Consider the following 19271-nt stretch of genomic DNA (forward strand, 5'->3'; position numbering starts at 1 on the left):
TTCTTCATGGCGCGATATGTGTCGCTGTAGGCGCTTTGTCGCCACCTAGTGCAGTGGAGAGCAGCTTGCTACTATTGATTGATTGATTGAAAACTTTATTAACAGATTGCATGCAGACCAGAGAAAGACTTTCGTCTTGTTTACATCAGGGTCCCCCATTTTCAATTCATCAGGACATATATGACATACATGACATACAGATAGACAGTACTGCTACATCTATACATTTATGACATACCAGATGGGCAAATACAGTACTGTTTGTGATACAAAAAGAGTCCAGAAAAGAGAGTATATACATTTGACGTAAAAACTGTACATTGGAGGAGGTTGGGTAGGAGGGGTTGGGGGGGTGGGGACAGTAAGAGACACGACTGGACAGGAATAAAGTTATTATTTTTTTTATTAAAAGATCAGTAAAATGCCCTCTTATGTACAGAGATAACAGTCCATACTATATCTTGACATATTTGTTCTTAACCATTTTCACTGCGACAATACACAGAAGGTTAACCCTTTCACTGCCACATGACAGCCGGTTGTGTGATAGTAAAGGGTTAACCTTCTGTCATGTGGCAGTGAAAGGGTTCATCTGTGCTGGGCTTTAACCTGAATACTATAAAAATACACAGCATTGTACAGCAGCTATAATCTTTATATATATAGACTCATAATATACTTTCTAGTCTTGGATCACAGAGTTCTGAGATCAATGCATCGATAGTGGTTTTCCAGTTTTGCTTAATTCATTGTATATTTCCATGGACACAAATAATAACAATAAAAAAGAAAAAACATATGTTCATGGTAACGTCTCTGACAAAACAAGAAGGAGTGGACAGTGAGGCAGGGTTCCTACTTCCTAATAATAATAATAATACAAATCTAGTAATATTATTTGTACTTACTGGTGTACACAGACTACCTACAGAATGGTGAATTTCCAGACTTTGTTATCCTGTATTCCTATATGTAAAATTGTTAAATCTATCTTTTCCTGGTCTGTGTGTTCAGGAAGTCTCCAGTAGTGACGTGAAACCCCTGGTCTGTGTGTTCAGGAAGTCTCCAGCAGTGACGTGAAACCCCTGGTCTGTGTGTTCAGGAAGTCTCCAGCAGTGACGTGAAACCCCTGGTCTGTGTGTTCAGGAAGTCTCCAGTAGTGACGTGAAACCCCTGGTCTGTGTGTTCAGGAAATCTCCAGCAGTGACGTGAAACCCCTGGTCTGTGTGTTCAGGAAGTCTCCAGCAGTGACGTGAAACCCCTGGTCTGTGTGTTCAGGAAGTCTCCAGCAGTGACGTGAAACCCCTGGTCTGTGTGTTCAGGAAGTCTCCAGCAGTGAAACCCCTGGTCTGTGAAGAGTAAACCCGCTCCCCTGGTGAACACTCTGAAAACAATGGCTTCTCAAAAGGTGCCGTGGCCCGTTCCAGAAAGGGTTCTAGAACTTCTAAGTGGTTGTAGCTACGGCTGTGGGGGTGCTGGAGACATGATCCAATAGACTTGTATACGCCTGAGTCTCCTGAACAAGTCCCAAGTCGATCGGCACTTTCTCGGCCGAGCTATAGTCACTTTTTCGCACCTACTCCCGAACTCCGCATGCGCAGATTGATAAACCTAGATCTCTGGACAATCCAGAGAGACTCCGTGGGCGATCTGCGCTGATCCCAGATGTTGCAAACGGGATGATATGGTGTTTACATTCGCCAGCTCAACGACAGAATACTCAACCACCTTATCCTGTTTGTTTAAACACAAATCTTCATATTAAAATATCCTTAGTAAAAGTATAGTTCAGATCTTAGTCCTATTTTTTATTTTATTTTTACCAATGATGAGCTTGAACAAACAGGAGCTTGACCCCATTGACGTTACATTGGTTTGTGTCTAACTATCCGGAGCTGATATGAGGAACAGCATGGATTCTTTTTTATACAAAAGATCATATTTAGTTGACGTCGGGAAACTGCAGACGTTGTTCTTGAAGGTCGACATGACTATTCGTTATGTTTCATGTAGGCAATTCCACCCGAATGTCTTTAACCCTTTCACTACCACACTACAGAAGGTTAACCCTTTACTATCATACTACAGAAAACCGTCTGTGATAGTAAAGGGTTAACCTTCTGTGTATTGTCGCAGTGAAAGGGTTAACCGTTTGGTAGTGCGGCAGTGAAAGGGTTAAAAATCCCATTAGATTTCAACGTAGAGAACGTTTGTTTGTATATTTTATTGGTGTTTTATTGATTATTCTTGTTTGATTTTAAATATGTTTGTATCCAGACCCCAGGAAGAATAGTCGCTGCTGAGGCAGTGACTAATGGGGATCTGAAATAAATAAATAAAGTCTTGGGAGAGTTCAATCAATATTGTGAACGTGAGCTACTCAGCCAGAAATCTGATTCTGATTCTGAAACCAGAGGGACGTGTGACATTCTGTTGCTGCTCCCATGACCGTGTTTATACTGTAGCTACGTTAGCTAGTTATTGACACTGGCTTGTTTAGCTATTGGCTTTGGTGATTTGGAGGAGAGACAGTCATGGCACTTGTTGTGTAAGAGACCAGTTCAATATATATATATAAGACCAGTTCAATATATATAAGTAATATATACGGGAGTGCTTCTCATCTATGACACTGTGTCCTTGTTCTCATTAAGAGTTCACTTAAGGTCTTATTTTTACAAGATTTAGAACATTTTCTAAAAATTTACAGTTGCAACAAAAACCTCAAACGGATTCCTTAGGCAAGGAAAAATACTATGTTTACTGAACAGTTCTGTTCGCCACAGTTCAACTGAATATTACACAGTTGCCAAGGTGAGCAATATTAACCAAGGATTTCTGGAGACTTACACATACTGTTGCAATGTTTGTGAATACAGTTGCTGACAGGAAGTAAACAGGGGCCAAATCTGTCCCCCTGGCAACGGCATAGCAACAGAATGCTTGGGAAAAGCTCTAGAACCTTATCATTTTGTTACAGTAGCCATAATGCATAAACTAAACACAGGAAATCTTGCAGCGAAAAGGACAAATGAAGTATCTTAAAGAATATATGACAACAGAGCGACAAAATAATCAATCCCACCAGTACTCCATGTTGTAGACTTGTTGAGGTTAAGTGGTTGTTTTGGGTTCCTTAAGTTTGTGTTGCTAAGGGTAATTGTACAACGCCTAACCGGTTTTAAGGAATTACTTAGGATAAAAAAATAGACCTAAGGATGAAAACTTAAATAGTAAGGATACATCCTAAGGACAGGACTTGTGATGAATTTGTGCAACTAATCTTATTCTAAACTTTAATTAAAACCATTTCACTACCACACTACAGAAGGTAGACGGTTAACCGTCTGTAGTGTGATAGTAAAGGGTTAACCTTCTGTAGTGTGGTAGTGAAAGGGTTAAGAAGCTTCATGCAACTGGCCACCGGCGTTTATCAGGTTCTCTTATCTAGATCCACTTACAGAAGGAAAACTCCAGACTGTCAGTTTTAGATTCTGTCAGCGCTTTACAACTTATGCCTCACATTCACCCACTCACTCACTCACTCACTCACTCACTCACTCACTCACTCACTCACTCACTCACTCACTCACTCACTCACTCACTCACTCACTCACTCACTCACTCACTCACTCACTCACTCACTCACTCACTCACTCACTCACTCACTCACTCCCATAGTCGAGCGGACCGTACACGGAGCAGACTCCCGCAGGCTCAAAGCTGACCCAAAGGGTACTCAAAGCAGACCCAACGCAGAGTCCAAGTGCGAAGCTCCTATTTTCTGATGCGCGGACGTCCGCGGCGCCCACTTGGTGTCACACAAACTGGCGCGAGGTGTAAACTGGTGTAAACTGGCGCGAGTCCAGTCCGTGTAGTCCGCTCGACTATGGGAGGGCCTTCACTCACTCACTCACCCACTCACACAGAGGATGGTGCAAGGTGCCAACCTGCTCGTCAGGTGAGTGCCTTGCTCATGGACACTTTGACATGCTGCCCGGGAGGAGTCGGAATCTAACCGGGAACTTTGAACCACTGTCTCAATACACTACAGCGGCTATTCCCATTGATTCCTTTACAATCCAGTGTATATACAAAATCCAGTCTGGTTCATTTACAATAAAAACAATACAAAAATGTATAAAAAACCTCCTACTTGGTATTTAATATACTGATCTGGAAAGCATCTTCCTGTGCAGGAAAAAACAAGTAATGATGATTCAATTATTAAAATTAGATTTGATTTGTTGGCGATTAGCATGGTCATTGTGACAAAGAATAAAATACATTCCTATATAACCTCATATATAACCCCTGACTCCAAGTTTCTTCCAATACATTTTTCCCTTTAACTTAAATTAAGGTACCTTAACTGCCACCTCTTGGTCGATTAATCAGTAGGTCTGAACTTACTATAGTTGCACTGCAACTGGTCTTAAAAGAGCAGACTTTAATATTTTCTTTCTAAAAAGTGATGGTGATGACATCTCCCTTAAAGAGGTCCCTCTGCATGGCTGCACGTGGGAAACACGTACAGATCTGTCCATTAAATCAACTAATTGATTAGTCAACAAAGTCCTACAAGACTATTAGTCAGCTATGAATTTGTTCAGTGGAGGAAAACCCTGCTCACCGTAGACCACACCCACTCACACCTGCCTGTAGACTACACCCACTCACACCTGCCCGTAGACCACACCCACTCACACCTGCCTGTAGACCACACCCACTCACACCTGACCGTAGACCACACCCACTCACACCTGACTGTAGACCACACCCACTCACACCTGCCTGTAGACCACACCCACTCACACCTGACCGTAGACCACACCCACTCACACCTGACCGTAGACCACACCCACTCACACCTGACCGTAGACCACACCCACTCACACCTGACCGTAGACCACACCCACTCACACCTGACCATAGACCACACCCACTCACACATGACAGAAACGATGTCTTCACTACTGTTTAACAAGATGATGATGTTGTTTTCTACGGCGCTCTAACAAAGATAATGTGACTCAGTCCACTTTTGGTTTTGATTGTGATTGTAACATCACGTCTCTCCCACATCGTTTGCCCGACTTGGTGGATAAACAGAAGGGATGGATCCAAAGCACAGATGGTAGCAGCTACAAAGCTGCTCCGAACCAGAACATCTACGGCTGAATTGGACCAAATTGTCCACAAGCTTAACATTTCTACATCATGTCTTTGGGATTAAATAAATACTGTAACTTTGGAAAGAAAAGAACGACTTTGTTTGAGGTTTTATCACAGACCAGTGACCCGGGCAGATCTGTTATTGGTAAAGCAAGGGGTTAATGAGCACTTGTACATTCAAGAAGTGCGGCTGCCAGCCTTTCAGACTGAAGTGAGAGGCTGAGTGTGCACTTCATGTCTACACAGTACAGTGTTCCCTCTGCTACCGTGCCATACGAGGCTAACTCTGTTTCCAATACAAAATTATAATAATAATAAAAAATCAAAGACAGATCGCTCTGGAGAAGCCTTGGCCTTCTACATGTTTTACAGTCCACAATCCATCTTCTACAGGTCTCACACTCCACAATCCATCTTCTACAGGTCTCACAGTCCACAATCCATCTTCTACAGGTCTCTCAGTCCACAATCCATCTTCTACAGGTCTCACACTCCACAATCCATCTTCTACAGGTCTCACAGTCCATAATCCATCTTCTACAGGTCTCACAGTCCACAATCCATCTTCTACAGGTCTCTCAGTCCATAATCCATCTTCTAGATGTCTCACAGTCCACAATCCATCTTCTACAGGTCTCACAGTCCACAATCCATCTTCTACAGGTCTCACAGTCCACAATCCATCTTCTACAGGTCTCTCAGTCCATAATCCATCTTCTAGATGTCTCACAGTCCACAATCCATCTTCTACAGGTCTCAGTCCACAATCCATCTTCTACAGGTCTCACAGTCCATAATCCATCTTCTACAGGTCTCACAGTCCATAATCCATCTTCTACAGGTCTCACAGTCCATAATCCATCTTCCACAGGTCTCAGTCCATAATCCATCTTCTAGATGTCTCTCAGTCCATAATCCATCTTCTAGATGTCTCACAGTCCATAATCCATCTTCCACAGGTCTCAGTCCATAATCCATCTTCTAGATGTCTCTCAGTCCATAATCCATCTTCTACATGTCTCACAGTCCATAATCCATCTTCTAGATGTCTCATGGTCTATAATTAATCCTCTTGATGTCTCATGGTCTATAATTAATCCTCTAGGATATATGTCTTATGTGATCAAATATGTAATTGATCTACTCAATATTCTACAGTAATAGAGAGGTGTCTCAGGAAAGAAAATTCTATAAGGTTCCTGAAACCTCAGATTGGAACTATTTTCCAAATGTTCAGGTCTCAGAACTAGTTCCTTTTTTTGGTTTTGTGGTTTGGCTCGGAGAGGGAAGACTATTTGCAGAAGACAGTGTGTTGGTCTTATGGTGCCTCAGGCTCGCGGAGGGAAGACTATTTGCAGAAGACAGTGTGTTGGTCTTATGGTGCCTCAGGCTCGCGGAGGGAAGACTATCTGTACAAGACAGTGTGTTGGTCTTATGGTGCCTCAGGCTCGCGGAGGGAAGACAGTCTGTACAAGACAGTGTGTTGGTCTTATGGTGCCTCAGGCTCGCGGAGGGAAGACTATCTGTACAAGACAGTGTGTTGGTCTTATGGTGCCTCAGGCTCGTGGAGGGAAGACTATCTGTACAAGACAGTGTGTTGGTCTTATGGTGCCTCAGGCTCGCGGAGGGAAGACTATCTGTACAAGACAGTGTGTTGGTCTTATGGTGCCTCAGGCTCGCGGAGGGAAGACTATCTGTACAAGACAGTGTGTTGGTCTTATGGTGCCTCAGGCTCGCGGAGGGAAGACAGTCTGGTGCTCGTTGAGGATGAGTTCTACGATCTGGTTCTGGAACACCATGTAGAGGGTGATGTTGGCCGACTCCGTCTGTGGCCGGAGCAACGTGGGACCAAACACTATGGCCACGCTCTGGACCGACATCCTGTTAGATTCACCATGATCTATCACCCTGCAGAGAGAGAGAGAGAGAGAGAGAGAGAGAGAGAGAGAGAGAGAGAGAGAGAGAGAGAGAGAGAGAGAGAGAGAGAGAGAGAGAGAGAGAGAGAGAGACAGAGAGAGAGAGAGAGAGAGAGAGAGAGAGAGAGAGAGAATTTTAACAACACTTTATTTATAAATCATTCCAGCATTACAACAAAAAGTGTTACACAGTCAACTGTATAACACTCGTCTTTCTTTCAATAACAATTTGACCATACATTCTTAAAAGCACAACAACAACAACAAAACAACAAAAGAAAACACCACCAACAACAAAAAAAACCAACCACAACAAAGAAAAAACTCAAATCAGCTCAATTGCCAACACCAACTCATCTTCCATTACAGAGCACAACACTCCTTTATGTGCCCATATATCAGTGAACTGATCTAGGTTGTTCAATGCTCTATAATAATTAAAATCTATGCTCAGTCTGGCTTTGATCATTTTTCTGAACAGACATACAGCATTATGATCCAAGATCTGTCCTATCTTATTCCTCCTACTGAGATACACAGCCATCTTTGCTCTCCCTAAAATGAAATTAAAAAGATGACACTTGCTTCTTTCCCTTCTACAGTATTTAAAACCTAAAATGTACCTCTCTTTCGAGAACACCTCTTCACCGGACTGGAAAAGTCTCTCTAGTAACCCTAGCAGAGGCAGCAGCCTGGAACAGTCCAGAAAACAGTGGAAAACTGTTTCCCTTTGCGCACAAAAAGGACAGTCATGTGAGACGTTAGGGTTCAATATGGAAATAAAATAATTGACAGCCACTATACCATGTAAAACCCTCCACTGCAGATCGCCAATTCTTTTGAATAACGGTGGTTTGTACAGTGCTCGCCACTCTGGTTTCACCTCATCACTGAGACCAAGGTGCGCTCTCCAGGGAGTGTCACCTCTCCCGTTGAGCTTCTCCTTGTTGAGAACCTTGACTAACAGTCTGTACAAACATTTTCCATCACCCTCATCAAAAAACACACCAGAAACATCTCCCATTGCTAAAAGAGGCCCTGTGCAATTTTTTTAAATCAGGCTGCAGCTTAAAACTAGGAAACATATCCTCATCACTAGGATGAAGAAACCCGTTTTTAAACTCTGTCAACATGCAACGTTCTATCTCACTGAGCCCCTGCTTCCATTTTCCCAGCATCATGCTGACCGTCCTGATGGATTTCACTCCCAGGCGTGAAGCAAGAGCAGCAGCATTGTCCATGTTCGCTCCTGTCAATTCCACAACATGGCCCAGTGTGGTGATCTTTGACCTGCAGAGCTGCCCGGAAAATGTCAGACCTGGCCCACCAGCTACGTCCAAACGTGCTCCCAGCACAACTGGCTCCTTCAAAAGCCAGAACAGTGATTTTGAGTAATCCAGCGGTCCTTTATCGAACAAACTCCATGTTTTAAAAAGTACACGATAAAAAACAGGCAGAACATTTAAACGAGCACGCTAAAATCCATCAAAAACAGAGAATTCGACAGTCCCAGCCCTCCAAGCTGTTGCAGTATGGCACAAGCCACCGGCCTCCACACCAAGTCTTTTGGTCTATAAAAAAGTCTCTGAATGAACTGGAGTCGAAAAGTTGCACCCCTACTGCACAGATGCACAAGACCCTGCCCACCCTCCTCCTTGGGCAGGTACAAAACACTCTGGGGCACCCAGTGCAGCTTGTCCCAGAAAAAATCTAAAAAACAAGCTTGAAGTTTAGGGAGAAGGTCTATTGGGGGATCAACACACATCAGACGATGCCACAATTTAGAAGACACTAGGTTATTGATTACCAGAACACGGCCCCTATACGACATGTTTGGCACAATCCACTTCCATTTCTTTAAACGGCCTTGAGCTATTTCCAGTACATTTTCCCAGTTTTTCCTTTTAAAAGTCTCATCCCCTAAAAACACTCCCAGATATTTGAAACCTCCCTTTTTCCAATGCAGGCCCCCTGGTAAAGTGAGTCTGTTGCACAACGTACCCACCATGATTGCTTCGCTCTTCCCCCAATTGACCTTAGCCGAGGAAATCAAAGCAAAACGTCCCACATTTTCAACTAACACATTGATGTCCTCTTGTTTATTTATAAAAATAACCAAGTAATCTGCATATGCTGAAAGCTTAAAAGGTGCAATACAACCAGGGACACTTACCCCCGAGATGCCTGCCCTGAGCCTGTGTAGCAGGGGTTCAAATGCCAGGGAATACAGCATTCCCGACAATGAACACCCCTGCCTAATACCCCTCTGGATTTTAAAAGGAGCACTCAAACCACCATTAATCTTAAGCACACTCTCAATGTTACTGTACAAGGCCTTGATCTTGGCTATGAGACCTGGGCTGAAACCAAAGGCCTCTAGAGTTTTCCACAAGTACTGGTGTTCAACCCTGTCAAAAGCCTTTTCCTGATCTATGGAAATAAGACCAGTTTCCAAACCCAATGCACTAGAGATGTCCAAAAAATCCCGAATCAGAAACACATTGTCACTGACCAACCTGTCAGGCACACAATAGGTCTGGTCACGATGGATCACCTGCCCCATTACCTCTCTCAGCCTGGTAGCAAGCACCTTGGAGAGGAGCTTGTATTCTGTACACAAAAGTGAGACAGGTCTCCAGTTCCTGATCTCCATTAAGTCTCCCTTCTTTGGCAACAGTGTGAGTACTGCCCTCCTGCAGCTCAGCGGCAGCTGCCCTCTAATAAGACTCTCTCCGAGCACCATCAGGAGATCTTCTCCCAACACTGCCCACATGGTCTTATAAAACTCAACAGGTAATCCGTCTATACCCGGAGCTTTCCCATTTTCCATGCTCTGCAGGGCAGTATGGAGCTCATCAAGAGACACATCCGCCTCCAACTCTGCACTGGACTCTTTCTCTACCTTTGGTAGGCCTTCATAGAAACCATGAGATTCCTCCTGCTCCTCTCCAAGTTCAGACTGGAAAAGGCTACTATAAAAACCCACAGCATGCCTCCTGATGTCAGTGGACTCAGACAGTATCTGACCTGTGTCTGAGCGCATGCTGTGGATGAGCCTCTTCTGCCCATTCTTGCGCTCCAGACCGAAAAAAAAACGGGAAGATGCATCCGTCTCTGAGATGTTTCTGAAACGTGACCTCACCAGAGCACCCTGTGCTGAAATACCTAACAGGTCAGCCAGAGCAGACTTTTTAACTTTGAGAGCTCCAATATGGCCTCGATCTCCTGTGGATTCTGCTAGCTCTTGAAGCTCCTCCACATCAATCTCCAGAGCCTTCATAGACCTGGCGATATCCCTAGTAACATTTAGAGTGTACTGTTGGCAGAACTGCTTAATTTTGCACTTCCCCACATCCCACCACTGCTGTAGTGAGATAAAACTGGCCTTTGTCTGCTTATGAACCTTCCATAAGAAGGTAAAAGCGTCCACAAAATTTTTATCAGTTAAAAGAGACGTATTAAAATGCCAGTAAGCACTTTGTGGCTTTACACACTTGATAAAAACAGAACAGTACACAAGAGAATGGTCAGTAAAACCAACAGGGGTTATATAACAATCATTAAAAACACTAAAATGGTGTTTAAAACAATAAAACCGATCAAGTCTGGCCAATGATAATAAATTATCTCTAGTATGAACCCATGTGTATTGCCTCTGCTTTTTATGCATTCGTCTCCACACATCACTCAGCTCATACGTCTCAATCACCCTAGAGAGACGACTACGAGATGCAGAGTGAGGCTCTTGATGGTTCCTATCTAAAACGGGGTTAACAGTACAGTTAAAATCCCCTCCCAGAAATAAAAATTCTTCATTATCACAACCCTTAATAACATCAGCCAAAGAATCTAAAAAACACATTCTTTCCAAACCAATATTTGGGGCATAAACAACAATAAATACCATTTTCACCTTCTCATATAACACTCTTACTTTTAAAAGACGTCCCTTTACAACCTCCTCAATCTCACATGACTGCGGCAAAAATTGTCTGGAAAATAAAATCCCCACTCCACCACTAGTACTGGTGTTATGGCTTAAAACTATTTCCCCATTCCATTCCCTTTTCCAAGCCACTGTATTATCCTCAGTACTGTGTGTCTCTTGGACAAGCATCACATCAATATTTTTTAAATCCATTAGTTGATAAAGAGATGCCCTCTTTGCATCATCTCTTGCACCATTTAAATTTAGGGTACCTACTTTAAATTCTGCCATGAGAAAATATCCAAATTGCAGGACATAAAATAATAAAAGGAGACCAGATAACTTAACCATCATTGGAGATTTTTGATCTTGACTTTTGCACATGTTTCCTTAAACGATAAATCTCCTGATCAGAGAAACCTTCGTCACTCCTGTCACTGCGTTTCATTAGCCACTTAGCGGACTCAACAAACAGCTTTACATCAGGAAAAAAACTTTCCACCTTAACTGCCCTTGAGCCTTTAGTATCCTGTAGAAAACTTTTTATTCTAGTTAAAGAATACCCATCCCTCCTGTCAGCCTGAGACTGAGTGGGAGGCAGAGACTCCGCCTCATCACTGAAGTCAGAGTCTCCACTGTCACTGTCTACCTGCTGCTCAGGTTGACACTCTTTTTTAGCTTTAGAGTCAGATTGACTGACCTCAGTTTTCCTTTTTTGGGAAATTTTGGTAATATCAGCATCAAATTCCATTTCCTCCTCATTTATGCTACACTCTACTTCTCCAGCAGCTGATCCAGTGCATTTGCCCAAACTGATTCTTTCTTCACCTCCGACCCCTGTCTTCTGACCTCCCACTTCTTCACCCTCCTCGACCACAGTGACCTTCTCAACAGCCTTCGCTCTTCCCCTTTTCTCCACTTTTTTCCAATTAGAATTCACATTTAATCCTGCCTCCGCTACCAAACCTCTTTCTTCCTGCACCTGCTCACCCTGTTCTGCCCCCTCTACCAGGTCTACCCCCTCCTCCTGTTCACCCTGTTCTGCCTCCTCTACCAGGTCCACCCCCCCCTGCACCTGCTCACCCTGTCCTGTCTTCTCCACCAGGCCCTCCCCCCCTCCCCCTGCACCTTCTCACCTTGTCCTGTCTTCTCCACCAGGCCCCCCCCCCTCCCCCTGCACCTTCTCACCTTGTCCTGTCTTCTCCACCAGGCCTCTCCTCTCCTGCACCTGCTCACCCTGTCCTGTCTTCTCCACCAGGCCTCTCCCCCCCCCCCTGCACCTTCTCACCTTGTCCTGTCTTCTCCACCAGGCCCCCCCCCTCCCCCTGCACCTTCTCACCTTGTCCTGTCTTCTCCACCAGGCCCCCCCCCTCCCCCTGCACCTTCTCACCTTGTCCTGTCTTCTCCACCAGGCCCCCCCCCCTCCCCCTGCACCTTCTCACCTTGTCCTGTCTTCTCCACCAGGCCCTCCCCCCCTCCCCCTGCACCTTCTCACCTTGTCCTGTCTTCTCCACCAGGCCCCCCCCCTCCCCCTGCACCTTCTCACCTTGTCCTGTCTTCTCCACCAGGCCTCTCCTCTCCTCCTGCACCTGCTCACCCTGTCCCTGTCTTCTCCACCAGGCCTCTCCTCTCCTGCACCTGCTCACCCTGTCCTGTCTTCTCCACCAGGCCTCTCCCCCCCCCCCCTGCACCTTCTCACCTTGTCCTGTCTTCTCCACCAGGCCTCTCCTCTCCTCCTGCACCTGCTCACCCTGTCCTGTCTTCTCCACCAGGCCTCTCCTCCCCCTCCTGCACCTTCTCACCCTGTCCTGTCTTCTCCACCAGGCCTCTCCTCTCCTCCTGCACCTGCTCACCCTGTTCTACTCCCTCCACCAGGCCCCCCCCCCCCTGCACCTTCTCACCTTGTCCTGTCTTCTCCACCAGACCTTCTCCTGTACCTTTCCTCCCAGAGGTTCTCTCCTCCGACCCTTGTTGGTGCCCGAGCCACTTGGACCTGCCCTGGGTGATGGCGGTGTTTTGATCAGACGACCCAGGCCTCCTAGTAGGACAGGACCTAATCATATGACCGTCCAGCCCACACCCAAAGCACTTCATAGTGTCTGAAGTTATATAAATAGTGTAATCAAAGTCATCCACTCTAAAATTCATGGATAAATTCAGATCACTTTTTTCATTTTTTAAAATCATGAAAACCTGTCTTCTGAAAGATAACACATGCTTTAACAGAGGGGATCTACAACCCAGAGAAATCATCTTCACTGGGGAAACTATCTGCCCGTGTCTAGCCAGTTCCCTTTCCAGGACCTCATTTCTGATGAAAGGAGGAACATTGGAAATGATTATTCTTTGTGCAGGACTCACTAGTGGAAACACAGAGAAGAGCTTTATAGCGTGTCTGCGCGTCAGACGCTCCAAACTCATAGCTGCTGCGGGCGGCATACCGACCAGCAGAACTGGTGGCTGCTACTCGCTCCAAAACACACCACACACTAAAACGAACAACACTGACAAAAGACAAACAAAACGTACATATATAATCGACACACAATAGAAGATGGAAATAACTTTCAGAAAGTTTTAACTCACGCGAACCGCTCAGTCAAACCTGCCCGCTCCAAACACACTCGCTCCGATACACACGCATGCGCACAGAGAGAGAGAGAGAGAGAGAGAGAGAGAGAGAGAGAGAGAGAGAGAGAGAGAGACGAGAGAGAGAGAGAGAGAGAGAGACGGAGAGAGAGAGAGAGAGAGAGAGAGAGAGGAGAGAGAGAGAGAGAGAGAGAGAGAGAGAGAGAGAGAGAGACGGAGAGAGAGAGAGAGAGAGAGAGAGAGAGAGACAGAGAGAGAGAGAGAGGACAGAGAGAGAGAGAGAGACAGAGAGAGAGAGAGAGAGAGAGAGAGACGGAGAGAGAGAGAGAGAGAGAGAGAGAGAGAGAGAGAGAGAGAGAGAGACAGAGAGAGAGAGAGAGAGAGAGAGACAGAGAGAGAGAGACGGAGAGAGAGAGAGACAGAGAGAGAGAGAGGAGAGAGAGAGAGAGACAGAGAGAGAGAGAGAGAGCCAGAGAGAGAGAAAGAGAGAGAGAGAGACGAGAGAAGCGAGAGAGAGAGAATCTGAGTTAGTAGGAGAGGCTGTGTAAATGCCACAGAGAGCTTGGGTACCCAGTGATATGTGTCGGGCCCTATGACACATGCTTTATAATTCCTCTGAGATATTATCATCTAGAGCAGTGGTTCTCAACTGGTGGGTCTAGCCTCGGGACCCAACATTTTCCTTAGTCATTAAGTCGCGACCCAAATCTTTGAACCGCTGATTTAAAAAAAAATATATATTTGCAGTAATAAACAAACTAATGGGATAACTGGGGTTGCAACAAAAGTGCAACTAGGGCTAAAAACCCAATGAAATAAAATAATAATAATAAATAATATATGCTTCTTAGCAGATTTCTTAGCTTAACATAACAGACCTACAGTACGTTTGGGGGAACAAATGGGATAACTGGGGTTGCAACAAAATTGCAACTAGGGCTAAAAAGTTAAAACACAATGAAATAAAATTATAATAATAAATAATATATCCTTTTTAGCAGACTTCTTAGCTTAACATCCCAGGGAACTAATGGGATAACTGGGGATGTTGTTTGCTCCTGACAAGAGTCTCAAAGTCTGGGGTGATGGTAGACAAAGCAACTCTGAGGTCATGCTCAATGTCCAATCTGTTCCTCTGCTTTGTCTTCAGCTGGACCAGAGCTGAGAAGCCACTTTCACAAAGATAGGTAGTAGTGGGGGGGAAAAAAATTATGAAATGGATTATTATTTTCTTTTTTTACACACACACACACACACACACACACATCCGCAAACCACTAAAAAAGGGCCCACGACCCACTTTTGGGTCACGACCCACCAGTTGAGAAACACTGATCTAGAGGACAGTGGATACTTTGCTTCATGTGTCAGCTAAATTACACATTATGGATTACAGATCACATCGTGCTTAATGATGTGCATCTGTTGCCACAAGGTGGCGCTAAAGCACTGTATTCACATTCAGGCATCTTTCCTCTTCCTCATTCCAAGGTCACTTGACTTCCTGTGAAGTTGCTCACTGTGTGAACTGTAACTCTAGTTAGATAGATTATACTTTATTGTCAATAAACAACTAATGTGTGAGTGTGTGTGTGTCTGTGTGTGTGTGTCTGTGTGTGTGTGTCTGTGTGTGCGTGTCTGTGTGTGTGTCTGTGTGTGTGTCTCTGTGTGCATGCGTGTGTGTGTGTCTGTGTGTGTCTGTGTGTCTGTGTGTGTGTGTGTGTGTGTCTCTGTGTGCATGCGTGTGTGTGCGCGTGTGCGTGCGTGTGTGTGTGTGTGTACTGACTTGCGCAGGTGTCTGAAGAGGAGCTCCATGGTGTCGTGGTTGGGAAGAGGAAGTGACCTCACCAAGTCTCTCATGTAGGAAACCTTCTGGCTGTAATCATGGATCTCTGGAGAAACACAGATTAGATTCATGTGAATAAACACAGATTAGATTCATGTGAATAAACACAGATTAGATTCATGTGAATAAACACAGATTAGATTCATGTGAATAAACACAGATTAGATTCATGTGAATAAACAGATTAGATTCATGTGAATAAACACAGATTAGATTCATGTGAACAAACACAGATTAGATTCATGTGAATAAACACAGATTAGATTCATGTGAATAAACACAGATTAGATTCATGTGAATAAACAGATATAAATAATGTGAATAAACACAGATTAGATTAATGTGAATAAACAGATTCGATTCATGTGAATAAACACAGATTAGATTCATGTGAATAAACACAGATTAGATTCATGTGAATAAACACAGATTAGATTCATGTGAATAAACAGATTAGATTCATGTGAATAAACAGATTAGATTCATGTGAATAAACACAGATTAGATTCATGTGAATAAACAGATATAAATAATGTGAATAAACACAGATTAGATTAATGTGAATAAACACAGATTAGATTCATGTGAATAAACACAGATTAGATTCATGTGAATAAACACAGATTAGATTCATGTGAATAAACTCAGATTAGATTAATGTGAATAAACACAGATTAGATTCATGTGAATAAACACAGATTAGATTCATGTGAATAAACAGATATAAATAATGTGAATAAACACAGATTAGATTCATGTCAATAAACACAGATTAGATTCATGTGAATAAACACAGATTCGATTCATGTGAATAAACACAGATTAGATTCATGTGAATAAACACAGATTCGATTCATGTGAATAAACACAGATTAGATTCATGTGAATAAACAGATTAGATTCATGTAAATAAACACAGATTAGATTCATGTGAATAAACACAGATTAGATTCATGTGAATAAACAGATATAAATAATGTGAATAAACACAGATTAGATTCATGTGAATAAACACAGATTAGATTCATGTGAATAAACACAGATTAGATTCATGTGAATAAACACAGATTAGATTCATGTGAATAAACACAGATTAGATTCATGTAAATAAACAGATTCGATTCATGTGAATAAACACAGATTCGATTCATGTGAATAAACACAGATTAGATTCATGTGAATAAACACAGATTAGATTTATGTGAATAAACACAGATTAGATTCATGTGAATAAACAGACTAGATTCATGTGAATAAACAGATTAGATTCATGTGAATAAACACAGATTAGATTCATGTGAACAAACACAGATTAGATTCATGTGAATAAACACAGATTATATTCATGTGAATAAACACAGATTAGATTCATGTGAATAAACAGATATAAATAATGTGAATAAACACAGATTAGATTCATGTCAATAAACACAGATTAGATTCATGTGAATAAACACAGATTAGATTCATGTGAATAAACACAGATTAGATTCATGTGAATAAACACAGATTCGATTCATGTGAATAAACACAGATTAGATTCATGTGAATAAACAGATTAGATTCATGTGAATAAACACAGATTAGATTCATGTGAATAAACACAGATTAGATTCATGTGAATAAACAGATATAAATAATGTGAATAAACACAGATTAGATTCATGTGAATAAACACAGATTAGATTCATGTGAATAAACACAGATTAGATTCATGTGAATAAACACAGATTAGATTCATGTGAATAAACAGATTAGATTCATGTAAATAAACACAGATTCGATTCATGTGAATAAACACAGATTCGATTCATGTGAATAAACACAGATTAGATTCATGTGAATAAACACAGATTAGATTTATGTGAATAAACACAGATTAGATTCATGTGAATAAACAGACTAGATTCATGTGAATAAACAGATTAGATTCATGTGAATAAACACAGATTAGATTCATGTGAACAAACACAGATTAGATTCATGTGAATAAACACAGATTAGATTAATGTGAATAAACACAGATTAGATTCATGTGAATAAACAGATATAAATAATGTGAATAAACACAGATTAGATTCATGTGAATAAACACAGATTAGATTCATGTGAATAAACAGATATAAATAATGTGAATAAACACAGATTAGATTAATGTGAATAAACACAGATTAGATTCATGTGAATAAACACAGATTAGATTAATGTGAATAAACACAGATTAGATTCATGTGAATAAACACAGATTAGATTAATGTGAATAAACACAGATTAGATTCATGTGAATAAACAGATATAAATAATGTGAATAAACACAGATTAGATTCATGTGAATAAACACAGATTAGATTCATGTGAATAAACACAGATTAGATTCATGTGAATAAACACAGATTAGATTCATGTGAATAAACACAGATTAGATTCATGTGAATAAACACAGATTAGATTAATGTGAATAAACACAGATTAGATTAATGTGAATAAACACAATTAGATTCATGTGAATAAACACAGATTAGATTAATGTGAATAAACACAGATTAGATTAATGTGAATAAACACAGATTAGATTCATGTGAACAAACACAGATTAGATTCATGTGAATAAACACAGATTAGATTCATGTGAATAAACACAGATTAGATTAATGTGAATAAACACAGATTAGATTAATGTGAATAAACACAGATTAGATTAATGTGAATAAACACAATTAGATTCATGTGAATAAACACAGATTAGATGAATGTGAATAAACAGAGATTAGATTAATGTGAATAAACACAGATTAGATTAATGTGAATAAACACAGATTAGATTAATGTGAATAAACACAGATTAGATTCATGTGAATAAACACAGATTAGATTAATGTGAATAAACACAGATTAGATTCATGTGAATAAACACAGATTAGATTCATGTGAATAAACACAGATTAGATTCATGTGAATAAACACAGATTCGATTCATGTGAATAAACACAGATTAGATTCATGTGAATAAACAGATTAGATTCATGTGAACAAACACAGATTAGATTCATGTGAATAAACACAGATTAGATTCATGTGAATAAACAGATATAAATAATGTGAATAAACACAGATTAGATTCATGTGAATAAACACAGATTAGATTCTAGATAAATCTAGATTAAAATGGCTCAAAAAAAGAAAAAACCTGCCGAAGGCATTCAAAATATGTGTGTTCTACCCAAATAATGACCAGAAGTAAGTCCTTACTTTTTCTTTCCTCCTTATGTTTCTCAGGCCAGGTGGCCCATTACACCATGAGCCCATCTCCCGTTTCCAAAATGCATTACAGACTGTTTGAAAAAGCTGTTTTGCTATGATAATTGGTAATGAAATATCAAAATAATGTTCAATAAGATGTACTTGTGTTTAATAAGTTGTTTTATTCAGAAGTTAACACAAATAAATAATATTACCAGTACAGTACAGTATCTAGCACACTCTCAGGAGCCAAAACAGAAAGAATCATTTCAAACTTGAACTATGTGACATGGCTTGAATCAACTGCTCCAGTGGAGTTGCTCAGTGGCCAATGGTGTCAACTGTGGTTGTACTGGGCAGCTCCCAGGTGTGAATGGAACTGTGTGAATGTGAAGCAGGGCGTTCCTGAAAAAGAGCATCTGTGCTCAGCGAACCTACCCTGGGTAAATAAAGGTAAAAAAATAAATGTAAAAAAATAAAAAAAATAAAATTTTATTTTTTTTTAGATTAATGCGTTAATTATATTATCGCGCGATACTAGTATAGCGTTAACGCAGCACGTTAACGCCGTTAACGG

At 41.7% G+C, this 19271-nt stretch overlaps 1 protein-coding gene across 1 annotated transcript in view; it reads right to left on the bottom strand.

Moving 5' to 3' along the window:
- Positions 1-2741: 2741 nt before the first annotated feature.
- Positions 2742-19271, bottom strand: part of LOC311240729 (rho GTPase-activating protein 27-like) — a 218618-nt gene continuing 202088 nt past the window's right edge. Inside the window, exons 19-20 of the mRNA XM_084329302.1 lie at positions 15395-15500; positions 2742-7083 (exon numbers count right to left, since the gene is read on the bottom strand). Coding sequence (XP_084185428.1) covers positions 6903-7083; positions 15395-15500 — 287 coding nt within the window. The 3' untranslated portion in view covers positions 2742-6902. The remainder of the gene's footprint in view (positions 7084-15394; positions 15501-19271) is intronic.

The sequence above is a fragment of the Notolepis coatsorum genome (assembly GCF_963971535.1).
Source record: "Notolepis coatsorum genome assembly, chromosome: 14".
Taxonomy (NCBI): domain Eukaryota; kingdom Metazoa; phylum Chordata; class Actinopteri; order Aulopiformes; family Paralepididae; genus Notolepis; species Notolepis coatsorum.